The sequence below is a fragment of the Oryza sativa genome, chromosome 5 (genome assembly GCF_034140825.1).
Source record: "Oryza sativa Japonica Group chromosome 5, ASM3414082v1".
Taxonomy (NCBI): domain Eukaryota; kingdom Viridiplantae; phylum Streptophyta; class Magnoliopsida; order Poales; family Poaceae; genus Oryza; species Oryza sativa.
This window is the reverse complement of record NC_089039.1, coordinates 10,978,766-11,002,179: the sequence shown is the minus strand read 5'-3', so window position 1 is coordinate 11,002,179 and position 23,414 is coordinate 10,978,766. Positions and strand designations below refer to the sequence as shown.

Sequence of the window (23,414 nt, the reverse complement as noted above, 5' to 3'; positions counted from 1 at the left end):
CCGAGTCGAGCCGCCGTTGAACCTCGTCGCCGGCCGTCGTTCGTCGTCGTCCGTCGTTGTTCTTTGCACCGGTGAGTTCGCGTCGTCGTCCTCTTCGCGTTGGTGTCCTCGGATAGCCCGGCCGAGCTCTCTATCGCCGGTGGCCGCGTCGTCCAGTGCCATGGCCGGCGATGACGTCATCGATGATGTCATAAAGCCCTTTTCCCTTCTAAAAATAAATCTTAAAATCAGTTTAATCTTGTAAAATTCATAACTAATTCATATGAAGTCGGAATGAGGCCGTTCAAGTCTCTAAATTCATCTAAAATTATGATCTACATGTTTGTTTACTTTATGTGTACTGTTTATGCTTGTTTTTTACTGTTTATTTAGTTTTTATTAGTCTTTTTCTTCATTTTGCGTGTTAGCTTGTCGTTTCCGTCGTTGCGAAGGTTCGTGAGTGTGTCTGAAGTGTTCAAGAAGATTAATTGAAGACCGATTATTGCAAGGCAAGTCACACAGATCCTAAACACAATCCTTTGAGCATGTTGATCCTATACTTAAATTCTCTATTTATTTCAACTGTGCATTTATTTTCGAATGTCACCGGGTGGTGTGAACCTGTTCCTTTGTTATGGCCAATTTGCATTGATTACTTTATTCCTTGATATCTTGGGTAACAAATTGATTAGCTTGAACCTTATATATTGGTTTGGTTCAGCTAAGAGCTATATATATACAGTTGCTTATAGGGCTGGACAAATAGCTCGGGCTCGTGAACTCGGCTCAAGCTCGGCTCGGGCTCGCCTGGCTCGGCTCGGCTCGAATCCTGAACGAGCCGAGCCCGAGCCTGGGTTTTAGCTCGTTTGTGAACCGAGCCGAGCCCGAGCCAGCTCGCGAGCAGCTCACGAGCTTAGTAGGCTCGGTTTGAATAGAAAGACTTCTGGCCGAAAACCAAAAAAGCCCATCAATTTGTTATATGTTGCCTGCATACAATATACCTAATTATCTTTGTAGGGACTTGAGAGTTATTATCTGAATAACCAAGTCATTGCAAAGCAACACAACTGCTGCTGGCAATACAACTGCTGCTATTGCAAAGCTCACGAGCCAGCTCGAGCCGGCTCGAGCCAGACCACGAGCCGAGCCGAGCCTAATGTACAGCTCGGTTGGAGAACCGAGCCGAGCCAAGCCGAGCCTGGCATTTCGCGAGCTTCCACGAGCCGAGCCAACCTGACTCGGCTCGGCTCGTTTCCACCCCTAGTTGCTTAGCCCTGCTTAGAAACATTAGCTCATTAATGGGATGAATCATATATACTACATTATTAGCACCACATCATTCTGAAGGGCTTCTAATATATCCGGATCGATGACCTTCTGCGAAATTGCGTTCATGAATGCACATAGCTTTGTTATTGTTGCCTGGACATTGTTTGGAAGGATACCCCTTATTACAACTGGTAGCAGTTGTGTCATCAACACGTGACAGTCATGAGACTTTAGGTTTGTGAACTTCTTCTCCTTCGTGTTTATTATTCGCTTGATATTCGTGGAGTATCCAGACGGTACCTTTATGCTCTCCAAGCATTCAAACATACTTTCCTTCTCTACCTTGCTAAGAGTGTAGCTGGCTGGACTCAAGTAATGGCTTCCTTTCTCCTTTGGTTTCGGGTGAAGGTCGCCGCATTGTTCCATATGCTTCAGATCATTACGTGCTTCCAGTGTATCTTTCGACTTTCCATATACACCTAGGAAGCCAAGAAGTTTTACGCAAAGGTTCTTAGTGAGGTGCATCACGTCGATTGCGTGGCGGACGTCCAAGAATTCCCAATAGGGTAACTCCCAAAATATAGAGTTCTTTTTCCACATCGTCGTGTGACCATCTTCGCTCTCTATAGGCTGGCTTCCAGGCCCCTTTCCGAACACTACTTTAAGATCTTTAACCATAGCAAACACTGTTTTCCCGCTGCGATGTTTAGGCTTCGTACGGTGGTCCGCCTTATGTTCAAAGTGCTTGCCTTTCTTCCGTACCGGGTGGTTTGCTGCAAGGAATCGATGATGACCCATGTACACAACCTTCCTACAGTGCTTAAGATACGTACTTTCTGTTTCATCCATACAGTGAGTGCAAGCCTTGTACCCCTTGTTGGACTGTCCGGATAGGTTGCTAAGTGCAGGTCAATCGTTGATGGTTATGAACAGCAGCGCTCGTAGGTTACACTACTCCTGTTTGTCCTCGTCCCACACGGGGACCCCTTCCTTCTTCCACAACAGTTTAAGATCTTCGACTAGTGGTCTTAGGTACACATCGATGTCGTTACCAGGTTGCTTGGGGCCTTGAATAATAATCGGCATCATTATGTACTTCCTCTTCATGTATAGCCAGGGGGGAGGTTGTAGATACACATCGTAACGGGCCAAGTGCTATGGCCGCTGCTCATCTCTCCAAAAGGATTCATGCCATCCGTACTCACACCAAACCGTATGTTTCGTGCGTCCTTTCCAAAGTCTTTAAATTTTCTGTTGATGTTTCGCCACTGCAAACCATCGACGGGGTGTCTCAGCATCCCGTTCTGTTGACGCTCTTCAACGTGCCATCGCATCATTCTAGCATTCCCCTTTTCCTGAACAAACGCCTTAGCCGTGATATTATAGGAAAATACAACATCACCTTAGCAGGAATTCTCTTCTTTGTTAGCTGCCCGTCAACTTCTCCTGGATCGTCTCGTCTAATCTTGTATCGTAGTGCTTTGCAAACAGGGCATGCTTCTAGGTTCTCGTACTCCTCACCGCGATATAGGATACAATCATTCGGACATGCGTGAATCTTCTAAACTTCCAGTCCTAGGGGGTAGACTATCTTCTTAGCCTCGTACGTTGTCTCGGGCAATTTGTTTCCCTCCGGAAGAATGTTCTTGACGAGTTTCAATAAATCGCCAAATGCCTTGTCACTAACACCATTTTTTGCCTTCCATTGCAAGAACTCCAGAGTGGTATCCAACTTTTTGTGCCCCTGCTCGCAACCTGGGTACAACGACGTTCTGTGGTCCTCTAACATCTTGTCCAATTTATGGGCCCCCTTTTCACTTTCGCAGTCATCCTTGGCGTCCTGCAACATCTGACCAAGATCATCCGCAACGTCGTTACCATCAGCATCCCTTTCCTGCTCGCCCGTTTGATTTCCTTCAAATCCAACGTACTGAGCAAAGTCCGGAATATTGTCGTCTTCCACTTCATCTTCTTCCATTTCAACACCTTACTCTCCGTGGGATGTCCAACAATTATAGCTTGGCATGAACCCCGACTCAAACAAGTGGAAATGAATAGTCCTGGATGCAGAATACTCCTTCTGATTATTACACTTATTGCATGGACAATAAATAAAACCCTTATGCCTGTTAGCTTCGGCCACTCTCAAAAAATAATGCACGTCGTCAATAAACTTTTTGGACCGCCGGTCAGCGTACATCCATTGCCGATCCATCTACATGACATGAAAAAAAATCATACAATAATTATAAAATAATTACAAACTCTTTCAACAGTCATACAATAATGACATATCATTATTCATATAAAAATCATAAAATATTACACCAAATAATTCTTATTTAATATTTCTAAAGTTTTAAACTAATATTAATTTGTTTTACTTCTTTTAATTTTCATTTTAGTTTGTTTTCTATTATTTAAGATTAACTTTCACTATATTTTCCTTCTCAACTATTTTATAAAACCTTCTTTAGCAAATAAACTAAATTTCTATATATTCTTTCTTCCCCACACAAATTTTCTCTCTCATCAACTTACAACAAAATTTTGGAGACAAAAAAGTGTGCAAAACATAGCTCCAAATGTAATATGACAAAAAAAACATTGGAGGATGAAGTTGCTAACCTTTTAGGCACCTCCGATTTGTATATAATCACCAAAATAAATTCACTAGAAATTTTGGCATGACCTCCCCTCTTTTTTGAAGAAATTTTGAAGCTTGCTCAGTCAGCTGGAGGAGGAAGAAGACATATATATATATATATATATATATATATATATATATATATATATATATATATATATATATATATAGGGGTGGGAACCAACCAGGACTAAAGATCCTGGGGGGGCCTGATAGGCCCTGACAGCATTTGAACCGGGACTAAAGATGATCTTTAGTCCCGGTTGATAACGTTACCAACTGGGACTAAAGATCAAATATGCCCGTTACCCTTTTTAACCGGGACTAAAGATCATTTTTAGCCCCGGTTTTTATTACAACCGGGACTATTGTGGAATTCGGCCGACCGACGAAAGATGGTTTGTACTTGCATGTAGATCAATAACATCGTGTACGAGTGTAGAAATTTGCATTGCAGCAGTGAGTGGTGCTGAAAGAATCGTAACGGTGATGCGTGTGAAGCGCACAAGCATGATAGTTTCAGCTGGCGTGTGAAGCGGCCGGCCGGAGGCTCCAAATATCTGAGGCATGCAATGTGATCTGCATGAGATGAGCACGTCAGGAGTGCATGGTGCTCTGTTAGTTTGGGTCAAGCCACGATGTGAAGTTGAGGCTTGTGAATAGGTCCAGTTTAATTTGCATGGTTTGCACGTTGCATTATTTTAGGATCATGGCGTGAGTTTAGGCCAAGTGAGTTGGCTGGTTGTTATCCTTTGCATGTAATTTGAGTCTATAAATAATGAGAAAAAATGATGAGGCCGGGTGTGGTTGAATCAACAGAAAGTTGCGTCTTGTGCTGTTTGTGTGTGTCCACCTGAGAAGCCTTTGTGCGTGTGTGTTTGTGGCAAAAACACAGTAGAGAGAGAGGAAGTGATTTCCCACCAGAGAGAGACAAAAGTATTTGTGATTAACACTTGTAGCTGTGAGTGAGCAATTCCAACAGTACACAGCTAGAATTAAGCTCAGCTCCATATGGCCCTAGAAGTCATCATATTTCTAGACATTGCCCAAGAAATAGCTGCTAACAGCGTATGAGCAACTGCTATTTAGGCAACTTAAGCAAATAGTATGGATCTTGACATAATAGATAAGTCAAGGAAGGGTCAATCATCACGCATCACATGGATAAAGAAAAGTGGTTCTATACATGATATTTCCACTTGAAAGTGAATGCATGACAAACAAGGAACCACGTACAATGCTTGCGATAACAGCATGGTTGGATAGTAGCCCGTGATGAAAAGGAACAACTGTCGACCAGCACTTTCACAGTAATCCTAAACTCCCTTGGATCTCACAAGGTGGATCTTCGATTGCTTTGGCTACATGTGCATGTTTTGCATGACTTCATAGGATAAACCCATCTGTAGAATGCCACAAGGCAGCCCCAGCGCCCGATGGCTTCACATGAGAATTTTGCCATTCATATCGGCAAATCCTAAAGCTCAATCAACTTCTTTTGTAATTTTCAGAGTACACTTTGACCTCTTAAACTTAGTGAATATTGAATTGATTCGAAAAAAAGGAGCTTGTATATATCATCATAAATCTTTTACCTAAAAGTGCATGTCTTTGCAAAGATTATTTAAAAGATTTTTCCCCTTGAGATGCAACCAGTTATAGGCTCTATCATCTCAACTGTCCAAAGTGCTTATTTGCAAAAGTGGAGCATCCACAACAACTTCATGTTTGCTCATATTGAACCTTGCCATTAAATTTCACCGAACCAACACATTCACTCTCTTGATCAAACTTTGGCATCGAGAAAGCCTTCGACACTATGTGATGGGATTACCCTTTTGAATTTCATGCAACAAATCTACTTCCCTACATGTTGGCATGATTAGATTACTACTCTCCTCAAGTTATCTACCTTGCAAATAATAGTTCAATGTTCTAGTAAAGTTCATTTAGAGTATGGAGGTTCTTTACATAATGGCTTACTCTTCAGTAGACTATTGGAGAAACGATCTTTGATCAGTCCGCCAAATTTCACAATAGTTCCGGTTCTCTTAAACCGGGACTAAAGATGATCTTTCATCCCGATTCAAAACTTTTTGATCTTACCAACCGGGACTAAAGTTCATTTTTAGTCCCGATTCAAAAAATATCAGACAGTGTCATACCCCTTTACCATTTTTAGTCCCGGTTTGTATTATAAACCAGGACTAAAGATCTATTTTACCGGGAAAATAAATGAGCAAACTGCCCCGCGCCGCGCCGCGCCCTAGAAAAATCGACTAAGTGCCGATCTATTCTCGACCTCATCCTCTCAACCTCATCCCTTTCTCCTCCTCCTCCCCTCATTCTCCCACCCCACTCTTCCCCTCTCCTCCTCCGGCACCCTCCCCTCCCCTCCGATTCCCCTCCCACGGGCGATGGCGGCCGGCGCGGCGGCCTGTGCAGCGGCCGGGCGACGGGCGGAAGCAGCCGCGGCGACGGAATGCGATGCTCGTTTTCGTTGTCTCGCTCTGATTGCAACTGTACATCTTAGTATCTCACTTCTCTCTTCATAAGTTGTCGCGTTTCCTGTTCAGGTCTTGAAGTGGCTGCAAGATTTCTCTGATAAGGTGGAAGAAAGAGCTAAAGGAGTTGCTGCAGAAGTCAATGGGTTGTTAAATGAGGCTGTGGCGCTGGAGCTGGATATGAAGACTCGTTCTTTTTTCTTTCTTGTTCATGTCTTTTGTTTATGCTTTTATGATGTGATGATGGTGTAGTAAAGTGAATGGGATATGAAGCAAATGTAGCTTGATGTATTTTGGGGATTTTGTGAAAGATTTGTGGATGATTTTATAAATGATTTGTTGTACTTGAAAGATTTGTGGATGATTTTATGAGTGATTTGTGGATGATTTTATGAATGATTTGTGGTAGCTCGAAATCAATAGATGCAAGCAGGGAAAAAGGAAAAAAAGTTTTAGTCCCGGTTGGGGACTACATCTTTAGTCCCAGTTAGTGTTACCAACGGGGACTAAAAATCGATCTTTAGCCCCGGGTATTTTACCCTGGACTAAAGATGGGTATCTTTAGTCCCGGATTCGTACTCCTGGTTGCAAAACCGGGAGTACAGAGGGTTATGAACCGGGAGCAAAAACGCTTTCTCCACCAGTGACTTTTCGTTTAGTGGTGTGTTAAATAAGTAAATAGTATGTATATACATGATGATGCAATGAATATTATTTAGGAACAACTCATGCTATGAGTAGCTCTTTGATTTGTGTAAGCTAATGCCACACTCTATAGAGGTCTAACTGACTGCAAAGTTTCTTATTGTGTGAAGCAAAACATATCTAGGATTAACTCCATACATGTGCTTACTTAGGTGCCAGGGATGGTGTGTGCACTTTTGCCGATACTAATGCAATATCAGATAAAAAATATTATTCGCAACCTATCAATATTAAAATTATCAACACAATCTTTGTTGCAAAAATCGCTCTACCCCTGTCCCAATACCACCACCTCCTCCCCCCACCCAACCCTCAACCCTTATTAGCATGCACAACCTTTGGCGAGCTAGGAGTCCTGACATACCTCAATTAATGGGCGTACTACAAGAACGCAAAACTCATTCTTTGCAGATGATGCCATTGACTTCCTCTCCCCGATACAACATGATCTTAGGGGCCTCACAATAATACATTGTGCTTTTGGTAAAGTAACTAACTTATGCACCAATTTGCAGAAAAGTGTAATGGAGTAAATTCGTGTCACACTCAAAAATTCAGAAATAACTTCCAAACAAATTTGTGCATTAAATCCTTATCTAAAAATCAGGTAAGATACACAAACTAACAATTTGATTATATAGTACCAACAAAACTAATACAATAATACTTACAAAAGAGAAACTTAAGATGTGTTCTTTTCTCCTCTTTCCCAACTTCTAGTTCCTCTTTTCTTTTTTTTGCACGCACACGCTTCCTATACTGCTAAACGATGAACTTTTTGTAAAACATATATGTAGGAAAGTTGCTTTAGAAAATCATATTAATCTATTTTTAAAAAGTTTTTTTAACTAATACTTAATTAATTATGTGCTAATCTGTCGCTCTGTTTTACGTGAAGAGAGGATTAGTTCCTAACCCACACTGAAAAACACATCCTCAGTCCTTACCATGAAGATAACTGCATCAGAAAAGAAAGAACTAGCAAAGGCTCTTCAGCTCCACTCTCACAGGCAGCTCACCTAGAGTATATGCCAAGAGTCTTCTTCTTTAAAATCGATCTTCAACTAAGTAATACTCCACAAGACACAACAAAATAAAGATGCACGGGGCAACAAAGGATGGCATAATAGGATTCATTTGCAAAAGCAACATTTCAAAAATATTTAAAAGTAGTAAAACATTAGAGTAATTAAATAACAATATTATTCAACACTGAATATCACACCAATGCTGCATAGGCTCAAAACAACTCTGAATAACCAAAATCTGGTTGCACAGATCCAACATCTCCACAAGAGGAGGCTAACCAGTTATCATCATCAAATAATAGTTAATGAGTAGTCACGAGGAGCTAACCAATTATCATCATCAAGTTATTATAATTAATGAGTAGTGTGGAGCTAATCACCAAAAACATTCGTTAGCCTCACCCATAACAAAAAAAAAAAATCGAATCTAGGACCTCTGTACCAAAGGAAGGAACGTGCTACCACCAAGCTAGACAAATTATGCAATTTAATATATACTACTAACAATGTATACATTGTAGTGCATCTGAAAGTTTTTTTAGCTAAAAAACTTGTGAAGGATTCTTGGATATATTAAAAAAGAATATGATAATTGAGAGGAAGACCTAGAAATTTCCACATTTTCACATTTCCATGATTAATTCCCATTGCTGATATGATTGCACACCCATCAAGTATACCATTTTGGGACAGAAGCTGCCTAGAAGAAAAATTAATGATTCCTGATTAAAAATAACATTCGCCAATATTGCTCCAACAATTCGTTATATATATTTAGTACAATTTCAATCTAGTGACAATTACAAGTGTAACTAAGTTCTCTTCAATTTCGTTTTGACCACGGATTTCTCTGCATACATCCCCTTCACACCCTGAGGCCCTGACTCTTTCCGCACTGCAGATTGCAAATCTATCTACTATAGCTTTGAATCTCTTGAGTTTTAATGCGTCGTCTATGCACATGTTGTGTCACTCACATACATATATGCCACTTGTTCAGGTGACCGGGAATGCACTCGTATTTTTCTTTAATAATGGAAATTAATCCTGCCTCTAAAGGGCTAGCTCTCATATACTCTATTCCGATTCATCTATAGATGATGGATAGATGATAGATTTCTGACAGATTCAGAGGATCATCTACTAGGCGTAGTCGCAGAAGCCGTAGGTGCACTTGTTGCTGCACTGGTTGGAGCAGCTGCCGCAGTTGTCCCTGTCGGACAGCAGGTCCACGCACCGCCCGCCGCAGCAGCTCCGCCCGTGCTTGCACGCCTTGTTGCAGCCGCCGCAGTGTTCGCCGCTGGCGCCGGTGTCCACGCACCGCCCGCCGCAGCACGTCGCGCCGGGGCTCCCCACCGCGAGGCAGACGGCGGCGGCCGACTTCTTGGAGCAGCTGTAGAATGAGCTGCTGGTGAGCAAGAACCTGCTCCTCCTCGCCGGGAGCGGCTCTGGGCTGGCCTCGGCGGCGGAGACGACGACGAGCGCCACCAGGAGGAAGAGGAACACGGTGATCTTTGCCATGGCACGCGAACTTTAGCAAGTAGTTTAATTTAGCTTGGCTAGCTTAGCTCGAGCTCCTGATTCTTTTGTGGAGACAGACGAAGTTTGTGTTGTTCTTGTGTGTCTGTGGAGGCTGGAGAGAGAAGAGAGAAGCTTATATAGAGAAGAGAATGCATGCATTTGCAATGCAGGAAGCAGGAATGTCAGCGGCAGGCAGAATGAATGGTGGCGGTTGAGTAATGGAGTTTGAAAGCAAAGAGAGGATGCATGAGAATGTAAGTATGCTGTGCATGGAGTATGGTCGGATCAACAGGTGCGGTGTGGCACCGTCCTTCGCGTCCATTGCACCGTATAAGCCCGGTAAGCACTTGATTAATTCGTTTGACATGACTTTAAACATATTTTACGTTATGTCCGCTATTTTGTAATGAAAAACCATATCGGGGTATATTTTTAAGGTTTGAACAATTTTTTTTCTGAAAATTTAAGCATTTTTTATTGAAAAATGACAATTCTTGGCCCGGGCCGATCCTATAGGCTCTCCCATTATATATTAAACCCAAAATTTTGAAAAAATACGGTTGAAAATTGTGAGCCTTGATATGTCGGAACCAGGGGCGGAGAGACTGTCTCCTAAATTCCTATTAAAGTTTATTAAAAAGTAGTAAAAAATTTGAAGATACATGATGTCTAAGCAGTTGAGCCCTAGTCTTGAATATTTTCATTTATGGCTCCGCCCCCTGGTGGGAACTATACTTGGGAATGATTTTACGAGGGTAAAGCACCTTGAGGATTGTAGATGACTTTTTTTATGCATATCTAATCTCATATCGGAGAAACTCTTTTAATCACCCGGATGGATATCTACTCGTTTATTGCATATCAAATCAAAGGTTATGAAAAAAAATAAAAAGCTGACAAGATATATAAATATAGAACATGTGACTTCGTAAATATGCAAGTTCAAATTTTGACTTCTACAAATTATTATTTTATTAGAATTAGTGAAATTCAAATTTGAACTTGTATGTATATGGTGTCTGTGGAGTAATATATTTACATATTGATTTATCTTGTCAGTTTTTCTTATAATTATTTAGTTAGCATATAATAAATGAGTGGACTTCTACCAATCCCTCTCCCCTAATGTTGTTCTAAAAAAAATGTTCTCTGCATCGTATGTGCTTGCAGAACACAGACAACAACAATACAACATAACCCTGCAACATATGCTCTACGCTATGATGGATTCTGTGCCTAGGAGGACTACAAGGACGCCTTTTACAACACTTCATATCAACAAGTTATTTGGCAAAAAAAAATTCCTTTTGAAATAAGTTGAAGTTACTGATCAGATACTGTGAAGTACGATCTCACATGGGAGGAGATACACAAGGGCATGAACCTGACAAAAGGCAAGGATGAACCCAAAACTACTCTATCCATCCCTGCGTGGAATGCCCTGGGACGTGCCTTCATCTCCAAACACCCCAAAACGAGGAGACAGATCATATATCCAAATTAGTTATCAGTGGCTGCCTCATGTCAAACAGCCTCAAGCACTTGTGTTCCGATTCGTAGTACTCAAAACTTATATTCAGGATATTCATCAAGATTCATTCTTGTAACAACAGTGCACGAGCAAAGGAAAAGTAAAGTGTGTCACAAGCTAGTTCAGTTTTTGTGACTTCTCTAATCAGAAGTCAGCTGATGATTAAGAATACAGGAATCGACCGAAGGAAAAGTAGAACACAAGAAAACTGCCAAGTAGTCAACGCTCTTTGTTTTATGGTTCATCCATGGCTCACAGGTGGCTTGGGACCATTTTGGCCAAAATCCATCTTCCATGGATCATGGCTCCAGGCAATTGCTCAGGTATAACAAATGATGACATTAATTAGCAATAGTCCACAAAACCTCGGTTGTTGGTGTACTCAAGTCAAAAAGATCACAAGATGTCAAGATATACAGACCAGACATGTACAAAAAAGGAATCAAAATTTCAATATAACTTCCAACATCTTCTGTGCAGCGGAATTCTCTGAATCTTTTACCCTCGACATTGGATCGCCTATTGTTACAAAATTACCTTTTGCAGTTTCTACCTGAACAGAGCAAACGAACTTCCTTTCATGTGCAGGGCCATCTTCCTTCTCTAACCTGGAGAAATAACCCATTGAACTACCCGTTCATTAAGATGTACAGGTGATCCATGGAAAATGTATATACACATGTACTTACAATATTTGTAAAGAACAAAAATTCTGCAACAATTGGTTAGCATTTTATACACACGAAACATTTGCTATTATTTACATAAATGGCACTATAGGTCGCAAAACCCCAGTAAAGTTGCTCATTCCACCACTTCAGTCAGGTGACAGGTGGGCCCAGGTTGTCAGTCAAAGTTTTTCTTCTTCTTCCTTTTCCCCTTCACCCTCCTGTTGCACAGATCAGAGCAGAGCAACGCAGAGGTGAAAACCAGGCGCTGCTTCTCCTCTCCCTTAACGTCCACCTCTCCATGCTAATATAATTCCACCTCTTCCACCTGGTGCAGAGGAAAGACAGGATGCAAGGTTGGGGCAACTAATCTGACCACCCACACCTTTTTCTTGCCCTTGAGCTCACACCACCGTTTCTATTGGATCCTGAGATCACACCACTAACCCTGCTCTCCACCAATTCTCCCAGCACCCCAGCTCACACTGCCACCCCTTCTCCTAAAGCATGATCTCGCACCACCAACCTTCCCAGTCCCAAGCTTGAGGCACTGCCCCACCCTGAAAACGGAGCTCCCGCCACCAATGCCCCAATCTTGAAGAGCATGCTTGCATCACCACCACTCCCCAGAGACTAAGCCCGTGCCATTGCTGCTCCCCGCTGATCAAGCTTGCATCCCCACTGCTCCCCAGCGACAGAGCTCACAGCTGCTGCCCCTCCCCACCTCTCAAGCTCAAGCTGCCAACTTTTTGTTTCAATAACCCAATCACCGAGCTTGCGCCCAGTACATTGCTCTGCTTTGCTCAGAATGGGAAAGGGGAAGAAAGAAGAGGAATGTAAGGATGACAGGGCTGGGTTCTGTGATGCTTGTTGCCTCAAAAGTCAAAACATGAGGTTTAGTGAAGCAAACATCATAATCTGGGGGGTTTGAATCTTAAAAATATGGCATGATATTGCACCTGTTACAATGAAATCTAGAAAAACTCCCTATGGTAACATATAAATCTTTCTCACAAATGAAACTCCAAACCAAGTAGCATGGATTAACTAAAAGCCGCTTGCTACCTTACCCACATCAAAATTTCACCAATGCTTCCACTAAAGGAAGTCACAGTTCAACATTTAGCTGGCATTCCATCTTAACAGCACAATGTGAACAGTGATAATGCAAATCAAACCAAGCACTAGTTTTCCTCCCTCAGTGTTATGGCCTGGTGGAAGACACATGGGCTGTATGCAGAGCCCTGGGCCAGAGTGTGGTAGGCCAATGAAGAAAGGTGCACCGATACTGGTGCAGAGGTTTACAGGAGGGATTTAGCTGTTCCTCCTGGAATCATTCTTAGGAATAATCCTTATTCAAATAGTGAATCTTTTTGTAACGAACATATGGTAGCCAAATAACTATTTGTTATGGACTTATGGGCGCAAGGTCTAGGCTCACACCATGTATTGCTCATGTGGTTACTGTAACACCACGGTGAATTTTAAATTTTAGAGATGACATTACATTAGTATATCATCTATTTCCATAGTATTGGAGAGAGGTTTCTTAGGGGTCAATTTATCATATCTGTGGAAGGATATGTTGGCATCTCTTTTCATTAAAAAATGAAACATCAATAATTAGTCTAACAATCAGGGAGAAGCCTACTAGTGGCTACATGAGAGAAACACCCCTGGTCTTCAGACCCTACCCCAAGCCCTCACCACTCATCAAGGAAACTCCCCCCAAGTCCCTTTTCATTTCTCCTTTTTAACATGTGCTACTCCTGGAAACCCACACTCAAGCCATCTCCTTCAGCTCATGCTGCCACACAGCAGCCCCACATCGCAAACAATAATTCCTCATCGTGATGGAAGAACTATCATATGCAATCAAACTATAGCTACATAGTTTCACCAGCTTCTTAAATAGATAAATATAAAATACCACTAAATACAAGTGAAAGAGAGTAACAAGCAACTCCACAGAGTAAAAATACAGTATGCCATGGTTTCTGATTTAATAATCTCAAAGGAATTCATGAAAAAGAAAACAAAGCAAATTTTCTGTTTTGAACACAAAAAAAACTAGATTTGCTCCAGGACACTAAATTTATGGCATTTGCTCTACGACACTCTAGTTTTGTGGATTTACTATAGGACACTCTAGTTTTGTGGCTTTGCCAAAAGACTTTCAAGCCATTATTTTAATATATCATCTTCCAATTAAGAGATAGAACTTTGCAAAAGATGATTTTAGCCTTGGAACACCTTGCAAAATTAAAATTTGAACACATTTGGCTGAACTTTAAAATATTTTGCAAAAATCAAAACTTGTTACAAATAACAGAAATAAAAAAAAACTAAACAACTTTTTGTAAAAAAAAAAATTAGTTTTGGATAACTTTTAAATTGTGCAAAATGTTTATAGTTAGCCAAAATTTGTTCAAATTTAAACTTTGCAAGGTGTCCCAAGGGTAAAATTTGCAGAGTTTTATCTCTTCACTGGAAGAGGATATATTAAAACAAAGGCAAATTTTGCTTAAGGACATAGTAACTTCGTGGTTTTAGCTCCAGGAGACGGTAAAAGTCGATCTTTGGTGGAAGATACTCTCAAACGTTGTTATTTGCTGTTGGACACCGTAGTCATTAAAATATTAATTTCCGGTTGAATAGGAGATAAACAAAACGAAAGATCAAAAATGCCCCTGAGCCCACTTGTCATATTATTTCTCTTCCTATCTCTCTTCATCAAGCAGTGGCACAAATGTCAGGGACCACCTCTCCCATCTCTCTTCGGCAAGCAGCGGCATAGACGCACGGTAGTGCAAGGGGGTAGCTGTGGCGAGCAGAGGAGCTGGTGGACGCATGGCGAGTGGCAGCACATAAGAGGAGTTGTGGCGTCGTCGCCGCGGGCAGCCGCACGATGAGTGGTGAACTGGTGGTGCAGGTGGCAGCGCAAGGGATTTTGTTTGTTCTTCTCAGCTTTGCCATGGATTGGCACATTACTCATCTCTGCTTGCTTTAATTGGATTCGCCTATACATGCTTGCCTCTGAGAGAATTAAATATGTTTTGCTTTAGCATAGTGAGCAGTGTGGGGGTGAAGCCGTGGGGGAGATGCACTCGACCTATGGGCGGTGACCCCAGATCCGTCACAGTGACGTGTTGTGCTCATGGACAATGTTGTCGACGCCACTGCGAGCAGGATGGTGCCATCACCGAAGCTTCACCTGCCACTGGCATTGGACCCCAATCCCTACCAGACCCTACCCTGACTCGACTCGAAGAGGGCAGCGGGGTATTGCAAATGGGCCAAACAAAGAGGAAGAAGAAGAATATAACAAGTGGGTCCAGGGGCATTTTTGACCTGTCACGTTGTTTATCACTCCTATTCAATCAGGAAATAATATTTTAGTGCGTGTAGTATCCAGAAGCAAATAACTACGTTTTGAGAGCGTCTTCCTCCAAAGATCAACTTTTATCGTGTCCTGGAGCTAAAACCACAAAGTCAAGGTGTCCTACAGCAAAATTTGCCCTAAAATAATGGCCAGAGTGTCTTTTGGCAAAAAACAAAAAAACTAGTATCTCCTATAGCAAAACCAAAACTAGAGTATCCTAGAGCAAATGCCATGAATTTAGAGTGTCCTAGAGCAAATTTTTCCCAAACTTTTTATTAGAAAAAACATAAATGGCATTCTGTTGACAAGTCACATTTAAAGGCATTTGAAGAAAAGACAAAAAATGTTTGCAGTGGACCAAGATGAAAGAAGCATCATGCACACTCCAAATGTTTTTTACTTAAATCGAAGACCTGCCACTAAAGCAACCTATTATCCAGGTATCATAGTAAGAACAACAGAAATGAATGCAAGAGCAAAAAATCTAGGTTCACATTTTTCAGCTTTATAATATCTAATATTTAATACATCTCTATATACACCATCCCCTCCATCTGAAAATAATAAGACCTAACACTTCCCGTAAATCTAATACAACTCTTTGGTCATCAAAAAGATAAATTTACAAAATTACACAGTCCGCATAACTAATAGGGAACAAGACAATTAAGGCTGTGTTCTTTTGCTGACTTTCCCAACTCAATCCCATCGTTTTCCGCGCGCACACTTTCCAAATTGCTAAACGGTGTGTTTTTTGCAAAAAAAAAAAATAAATAAATAAATCTATACAAAAGTTGCTTTTAAAATCAAATCAATCCATTTTTCAAATCAAAAGTTAGCTAATAATTAATTGTGCGCTAATGAGTCACTCCGTTTTGCGTGTCGAATGGATTAGTTCCCCAACTCACTCCAACGAACGTAGCCTAAGATTTTATTTTACAGAACCATAGACCAAGTGTAGGATTGTGAAGAAATTACACCCCATCACATGGAACAGGTTTTGACAAGACAAGCCATGTATCAGTGTCATGGCATTCCTTCAAATGAGCTGGCCTGCCTTGTCAGAATCCCAACAACCACAATGGATATGGAGTTACTTGACAACTCTGAGGTAAACATATAACTCTGAGAAATGCAATGTCAAGTATGCAGTTTGACAATACTTTTGCCATCCAAAGTATAAATTGTAAACTAAGAATTTTCTCTCCCCTATGTACCCTTGAGAATTCGTTCAATCCCTTATGTACCCCTGAATTTTGCCTCATCCCTTATATACCCCTGAGTCTTCATTTTGATCTCCTCTATGCCCATTCCGTTAGTTGACCGTTAAATGTTTTTGAAATTGTCTATATTAGCCCTCACTTATACTTATGTGCTAGTTTAATGATAAAACACAATTCTTATATGAAAAAAGAACTATTTGTAAATAAACTAAGGGAATATAATTATTTGACAACAAATTTTAAAAATAAATCAAAAAAAATTAAATAAATTTTAAATTAACTTTTATGAAATTCATACATTGTTTTCATCAAAATTTGAACCCAACAAATAAATAATTTTGGTTCATAATTTCTAGCTAAAACTCTTATATGGATTTTGTCCAAAAAAAATAAATTTGCTCAACAATTTATATTTTCATTTCAATAAATAATTATGCTCCATTTGATTTTATCATGAATTACAATTTTTCACATTGTGAATTATGAAGTAGAGTAGATAGCATGTAACTGTAAGTATGGGAAATGGGTAATATGGTCATTTTAGAAAAATTTAACAGTCAACTCACGGTCAACTAATGGAATAGGGATAGAGGAGATCAAAATGAAAACTCAAGGGCATGTAGGGAATTTTCTCTAATATTAGAGAAAATCAGATGGCGAAACTTTTCAGGGGCATGTAGGGAATTTTCTCTTAATACTACTAGCAGTTACTACTGAGTGCAGGACTTGAACAATAGCAATTGATTAATCAATTGTCCCTTTGTTTTAAATATATGAAATAATTGTTCGGTTGTCTAAGTATGAAATAAATAAGTAGTTAAACGCTTCAATCTTTTGATAAGTTGTTCCCTTCTTTGTATTAGTTAACAAGGAGTAAGAACGCTAGATTGAGTGAAGTGTTGGGTAGCACCCCTCTAAAGGTGTCCTTTAGAAGGGCTTTGGTGGGGGAAAACCTTTTAGATTGGTATAAGGTAGTGGCTAAGGTGGCTTTGATAAAGCTCTTGAACGACCCAGACCGATTCAGATGGAAAGCATGTGGAAATAGAGCATTTTTCAGTAAATTCCATGTACAGATCTTTAATGTACAGGAATGTTGTGCCAAGAAAGTCGATAATCTGGAAACTAAGAATTCCAACTAAGATTAAGATTTTCTTGTGGTATATTGAGAAAGGAGTGATCCTAACTAAGGACACGTGGGTGCTCCGCAGCTCGGGTGTGCATGAGGCTAGTGGTAGTCTGGTGGAGCTTGGCTGCTTGGGCACGACAGCCATAGCTGCTCTGGTCCGAATGGGAGGTGACACAAGGTGACAGCAGGAGAAGATGGAAGAGATTAGAGCAGATTTGGTGCTTCACACGGCACTGTGGCAAAGGAGGGATTAACTTGACTAGGCATTTTTGCAAAGCCCACAAACTTTGTGGTAAATATAAGTACGCCCTCAACTGCATTGCGAAGGAGCAATCTTCTCTTATTTAAGACCATAAAATTATTTAATTGGATCAGATTTACACCCTATAGTTAGGGTTAGATGATCGTTTCGATAACAGGACCAAACTCATGGTTGTTTTGCCATACAAGAAACCAAATTTTGCCCGTATTAGAAAATTCAGCTACTGGACATTCCAAAATAATGGTCTTTGCCACAAGACACCACAAAAATGTGGGTTTGCTGGAAGACACTCTGAAATTACAGTTATTTGCTGGTGGATGCTGCTCACATAATTTATTGTTTTTACTCAAGTGAGGAGAGAGAACACTTGCAAAATGTCTATTTGCCCTTGGAACATGTATTATTAATCCCTTTTTGCTTTACATAGTGGTGCGGTGCCTGGGCCCATTTTGAAAAGCTAAATAAATAGAGAGGGGAGAAACAGATTCGAACTAGATGGAGAAAACAAAAGGTAGTGACATCATTTTTCAAAGTTTCTCTCTCCTAATCATACATTATTTTGATTGGAGAAGTGTCCACCAGCAAATTACCACAAACTTAAGTGTGTCTTTTAGCAAAGCCACATTTTCCGGTGTCTTTTGGCAAAGACCACAATTTAAGAATGTAGCAAATTTTGCCTTTTTCTATGTGGTCCACCTCAAGAATGTTTTCATCAACATAGTTGACCTGTTTCATCTATCCGTTTAATTATGCGCTCTGTTTTTACTCTTTTAATCCTCCATCATCTTACCTTAATTCCCAACAGCAAATAATCAATGTTAATGTAGCCAACATGACAAAATAAACTGGAGTTCGCTCACTGCTAACAAAACCTCCAAAACCGCCTTAAGGTTTGTTTGGATAAGTAGGGATATCTACAATCTTTAGGACTGGAAGAGAAATTATACTGAAATAACCAATCTGAAAGGAGTTAAGAGGCTTTCATATTGCCAAACAAGTTCTTAGGGTGTAAACTGATCCAGGTTTGTGGGCTTAGGGTGGTAACAGGTTTTAAAATTCAAGGCATAAAATGGACTATTTGCAGAAATTACAGAGTTAAAAAGTGGGCCTATTTCAGTGACAAAAACATTGATTTAAGTTGAAAGTTTATTATCTACAATCAATCAGCAATGTAAAGTTTGAAATTCAAATAGCACTTCTATTTTGGAAGGCTTACTATCACCCTACATTGTGCAAGCATGGCAAGAGTAGTGCTATATGAACAAAATTCATGTAAAATACTGGTAAACAGAACTACATGAAATGGTTAAAGGAGGTATCTTACTTAAAGATAGGTTTTGGCCAATTCTGCCTGCTGCATTGCTCATTAAGCTTCTGTTTGCACTCCCTAAGCTCTCCAATCTCATCCCCCAATCCGTTGCCAACCCCAGTTGTTAACACTTGCTTCTTTGCACCTGCAAGCTTCCTTGTTGCATCCCGTGCAGCATTAAGCTTAGCAATTACCTTCTGCTCCGAGGAACCAATACCAACTAGCTCCCCAGCAACAAATACATTGACCACTGTCATCCCACCTTTTTGCCATGTCTTGAATTGTGCCATCTTCCCGTGTTTCTGGCATAGTTCATGCAACATAGTCACAGGTTGCTCGTCTATTGTTTCTGCTGTAATAATTGGCTCAAACAGCCACCTTGTGACCTAAATCATATACAACACAGCTATTACTATCACCACCAGTAAATCCATCTACTCTATCTATCTCCGTGTATGTGTATGTGATCATAAATGTTGGCTTAGATATCATGCAGTTAAATTTCTCCTTTTCCTCAAGGGACCATCAAAATTTCCTAACTGCACAATTGTAGGTACATCAATATGATATTAGTCATATGATAAAAAAAATACCAGACGCTTCCCATAAATAAAATTGTTTATCCAATCTTTTATGTTATTTGTATTAACAGTCCACCTTATTTCTTGGAGGCCATGTAACCATGTGAGTCTCTGAAGAATGTAAAGAATTGTTAGCAGTAGTACACCATAAAGTAAAAGCTAAGAACCTTCCAGAGCTTCTCAAGATCAAATTTGCAATCAACATAGACAGCAGCAGCAATGGCCTCAACAATATCAGCGAGCACCTTGGGAGCCTTGACAACACTACCACCATAAGGTACAGTACTAAGATCATCCTCTGGCTCTTGCTTCACTGTTTCAATAAACTGACCTACCTGCATTATTAGTAGTATAGCCAATTACAGAAGAATGATAATTAAAACATTAAGTCCAATATCTACCTCATAAAAATATAATGTAGATGTAATAGCAGAAAAACACTAACAGTTCAGAGCACCTATTCAAAAGCATTTCTATAGTGTCAACAAACAATTGATACAAAATGATGCAATTCATTCGAAAAGATTAAAATTTGCATATCAAATTCCCGTTATGAATAAGAGGTCAAAGACAATGGAATTTGAGTCAGCATTTTTTTTTCATTTCAGGTAGAAACCAACTGTTGTCCAGAATCAACATTGCTTCCTTTTAACTACATAGTCAAGAATAAAGACATGGGCTTAATTTCAAAGTTGAGAGGTTGAACTTTGAACTACCACTACACCTACGGTGTCCCCTTCTCTTTTTATTGCTCAAGGAGATAAAACATCCAGTTATAGCAGTATACTAAGCATTGGAATGGACACAAAAAATCTTCTATGGTTTTCACAGGTTTGGAAGAATAGCACTTAGTACATTCAAAAGATATATTAATGCCATTACTTGCTTCTTTTTCTTTCTATAAATGCTAAACACCACCAAATTGCATATAAACAGTACAAAGGAAGGAAATTTCTAAAACCATAAGAAAGAGAATGGCGTCCATGTGGTCTAAAGTTTAAGAGAAACATATAGTACATGAAAACTGGTCTTGACGTTTAAAATCAATTCCGAGTGTCAAGCCGGGAGACAGGAATTAAAAATTTTCCAATGGGCGATTGAGCACACCAGTTTATCCCTTCCTTGATATAAACCGTGAACTCACTTATGACGCAATGGTCTAAGCAAAGTGAAAGGCACAACCATAGCATTTGTGTGACCACAATCTTACTTACCATGGCAGTATACAGATTGGAAAACATAGAATCTACAAAAGTATGTCAACAGAGTTTAACTAGTACTTTACTATCCCAAGGCCAACCGATTGAGCGAGCATCAAATCAAAAATCGAAATTGCATGATTCTCCAATAAGAGAAGAGATGGATTGTCTCGGCACGTACGAGGAGATCGAGGCGGGGGCAGTTGCGGCGGAGAAGCGGGTAGAGGTCGTGGCGCACGGCGACGCGCGCGAGCTTCTCGGTGGAGATGTTGGCGGCGCGGAGCGTGGAGAGCGGGCCGGGGCCGAGGGTGGGGTTGGTGAGGTAGAGGAAGTTGGAGAAGGCGAGGCCGAGCGCCGAGTCCCCGACGAACTCGAGCCGCTGGTAGGAGACGGCGTCGTCGGCGAAGGACTGGTGCGTGAGCGCCTCCTCCAGCAGGCGCCCGTCGCGGAACTGGTAGCGCAGCAGCCGCTCGACGCGGGCCGCCGCCTCCGCGCGGTCCGCCACGAAGCCCGGCGGGGGAAGCTCCACCGGGTCCGGCGCCGGCGGCCCGCGCTTCCGGGAGGCAGGCTTCATCGCCGGTGGCGGTGCCATGCCGTCGAGCGGTTTAGGGTCTTAGGGGTTTTGGGACGGCGTGAAATCCGGAGAATTTCAAGTGCTGATATATAAAATTTTCCGAAACTGCGCAGTTTGCTCTCGGGAGATTTTCAGATTTTTCGAAAATATTTTTGAAATTTCCAAAATGTTATTTTGCCTAGTTTCTGGAAGTCTCCATGCGGGGACCGTTCGGATTTTCTAAAAAACAGTAATAATGCTGTGCAAGACACGTTTTTTACTATGTACTAATATCTATATCTATATCTATATATATTGTTGGCGGTATGGCATGACGCCATTCGACCAAACCTGCCAAAATCATGCGAAGAGTGGGGATTCAAGCCCAAGACGTCAAAATTAGTTAGGGCGAAGTCCCCCCATAGCGAAGACTATGGAACAAGGAGAGGCGAAGGATGCAGGGCGAAGAGTATATGCCGAAGGGAGACGACTTCGCCATAGCAAGTTCGCCCTCGCGAGGACCGAAGAAGCCTTTCCGGCCCATCAAGCCCAGGGGCTATTGGGTCGACGATCGCCCGACGGCCCATCAGGGGACCATGAACCACAATTACACTGTGTACCCATGTAAATGTCTCTTTCTAAGGGCAACCATATAAATTCTCCCTGTATAACCAAAACCCTAGTAGTAAGAATCTGTAATAGTGGCTATAAATAGTCTTGTAGGGTCATGTAATAGGGGGATCCGAAGAAAAATTCTCAAATTAGTACAGTTTACTTCTTTTCCAACCACTGTTGAGTAACCACGTCTTTCGACGAATGCGGTTGTCGTTTCGACAACAGCTAGCGCCGACCGTGGGGATCTCCGAGCGAAACCATTGAGAGCGAATGCTACCGAAGAAGGTCGTGAAGGAGAAGGTTACGAGGCGAAAGGAAAGCGAAGCCAGGGAGATATGGCCGCCGAATAGGGAGCAGAGCCTTCGGCGCCTGTCGCCGAAGATGGAGGAGCGCCATCTGCTTCCGCACCTACGCCACCACTACTGCCTTCGGCCCCTGCCGCCTCTGCGCAGGTGCTGAACGCGGCTGACATGGCGAAGGCGGCTGCGGCGGCAAGGGCACTCCAAACCAGAGCAGAGATCCTTTCGACAAGCTAACTGCTGGTGCCCTAAGCCGCTCCGTCGCAGCCGGCAGCGGCCTCAACTGCGCTCGCCGCAGTGCAAGATCAAGTCAATCCTGACCCCGAAACACAAACCGAAACCAACATGGAAGCCATGCGACATAACATGACACGACTCCAAGACATGCTTCGCCAAATGCAAGAACAGCAGCAAGCATACAAGGCGGCAAGGCGGTCCAAGGTCACTTCGGCCCCAATCCTACAGTATTCGGCAGGCTATGTCCCACCCCAAGTCTATCCACAAGCACCGACCTAGCCCCTTCCTCCACCAGTTGCACAAGCGCCAATGTACTTCGCCGGACAGCCTTCGACCGCAGCAGTGCATCCGGCCCCTCACGTGCAACTGCAAGCTCAACCGGTCGCTACCCAAGTACATCCTCAACCGCCTGGCCAAGTGCCACAAACAATGGCAGAAGGGGCTTCGGCTCTGCAGGCGCAGCTCCAAGCTTTCCTTCAGCAACCCAGCCAACCCCACAGCATTTCAGGTACAGCCCCTTCGGCCCACCCGGAGGGGAATACAAGTCAAGGTGCGCCTAGTTGGTTGCCGTCGAATCAGCCAGGTCTGGGGGCTTCACCGTGGAGTCAAGGACCGCAGTTCGACTTCATCAATGCAGCTCAAGCACCAGCCGTTCGGCCGCAAGCACCAACGCCAGGCTTCGGATTAAACCAAGCACCAAACTAGGTCGCCATGACATGGTCACAACCAACGTTCGACCCAGCCATGGCAGCTCAGCTAGCATCACCAATCGGAGC

The 23,414-nt window shown here is 41.9% G+C and overlaps 2 protein-coding genes across 6 annotated transcripts; both read right to left on the bottom strand.

Moving 5' to 3' along the window:
• Nucleotides 1-9,275: 9,275 nt before the first annotated feature.
• On the bottom strand, nucleotides 9,276-9,653 carry LOC107280936 (protein STIG1-like). The gene has a single exon (XM_015783081.3). The coding sequence runs from the start codon at nucleotides 9,651-9,653 to the stop codon at nucleotides 9,276-9,278; it is 378 nt and encodes a 125-aa protein (XP_015638567.1).
• Nucleotides 9,654-11,508: 1,855 nt separating this feature from the next.
• Nucleotides 11,509-21,566, bottom strand: LOC4338262 (ribonuclease 3-like protein 2). 5 transcript variants are annotated; one of them, XM_015781926.3, is made up of 4 exons: nucleotides 21,116-21,566; nucleotides 19,903-20,070; nucleotides 19,170-19,540; nucleotides 11,509-11,792 (listed from the first exon to the last, which is right to left on the bottom strand). In XM_015781926.3, exons 1-4 carry the CDS (start codon nucleotides 21,524-21,526, stop codon nucleotides 11,627-11,629), a joined length of 1,116 nt encoding a protein of 371 aa, XP_015637412.1. In that variant the 5' UTR covers nucleotides 21,527-21,566; the 3' UTR covers nucleotides 11,509-11,626. The 5 variants fall into 5 exon arrangements, with proteins under 5 accessions (XP_015637412.1, XP_066167154.1, XP_015637410.1 ...); XM_066311057.1 differs by having other exon boundaries at nucleotides 19,170-19,456; XM_015781924.3 differs by lacking the exon at nucleotides 11,509-11,792 and adding an exon at nucleotides 11,802-12,726.
• Between the last annotated feature and the right edge of the window lie 1,848 nt (nucleotides 21,567-23,414).

What these genes read in the sequence shown, in the direction of transcription:
- LOC107280936 (XM_015783081.3), bottom strand. Translation starts at nt 9,653, where the DNA reads ATGGCAAAGATCACCGTGTTCCTCTTCCTCCTGGTGGCGCTCGTCGTC.
- LOC4338262 (XM_015781924.3), bottom strand. Translation starts at nt 21,526, where the DNA reads ATGGCACCGCCACCGGCGATGAAGCCTGCCTCCCGGAAGCGCGGGCCG. An exon ending in GCCCCCGCCTCGATCTCCTC is followed by an intron (nt 20,071 to 21,115) that starts GTACGTGCCGAG and finishes CTAATAATGCAG; the next exon opens with GTAGGTCAGTTTATTGAAAC. An exon ending in TGGCCAAAACCTATCTTTAA is followed by an intron (nt 12,727 to 19,169) that starts GTAAGATACCTC and finishes TTGACTTTTGAG; the next exon opens with GCAACAAGCATCACAGAACC.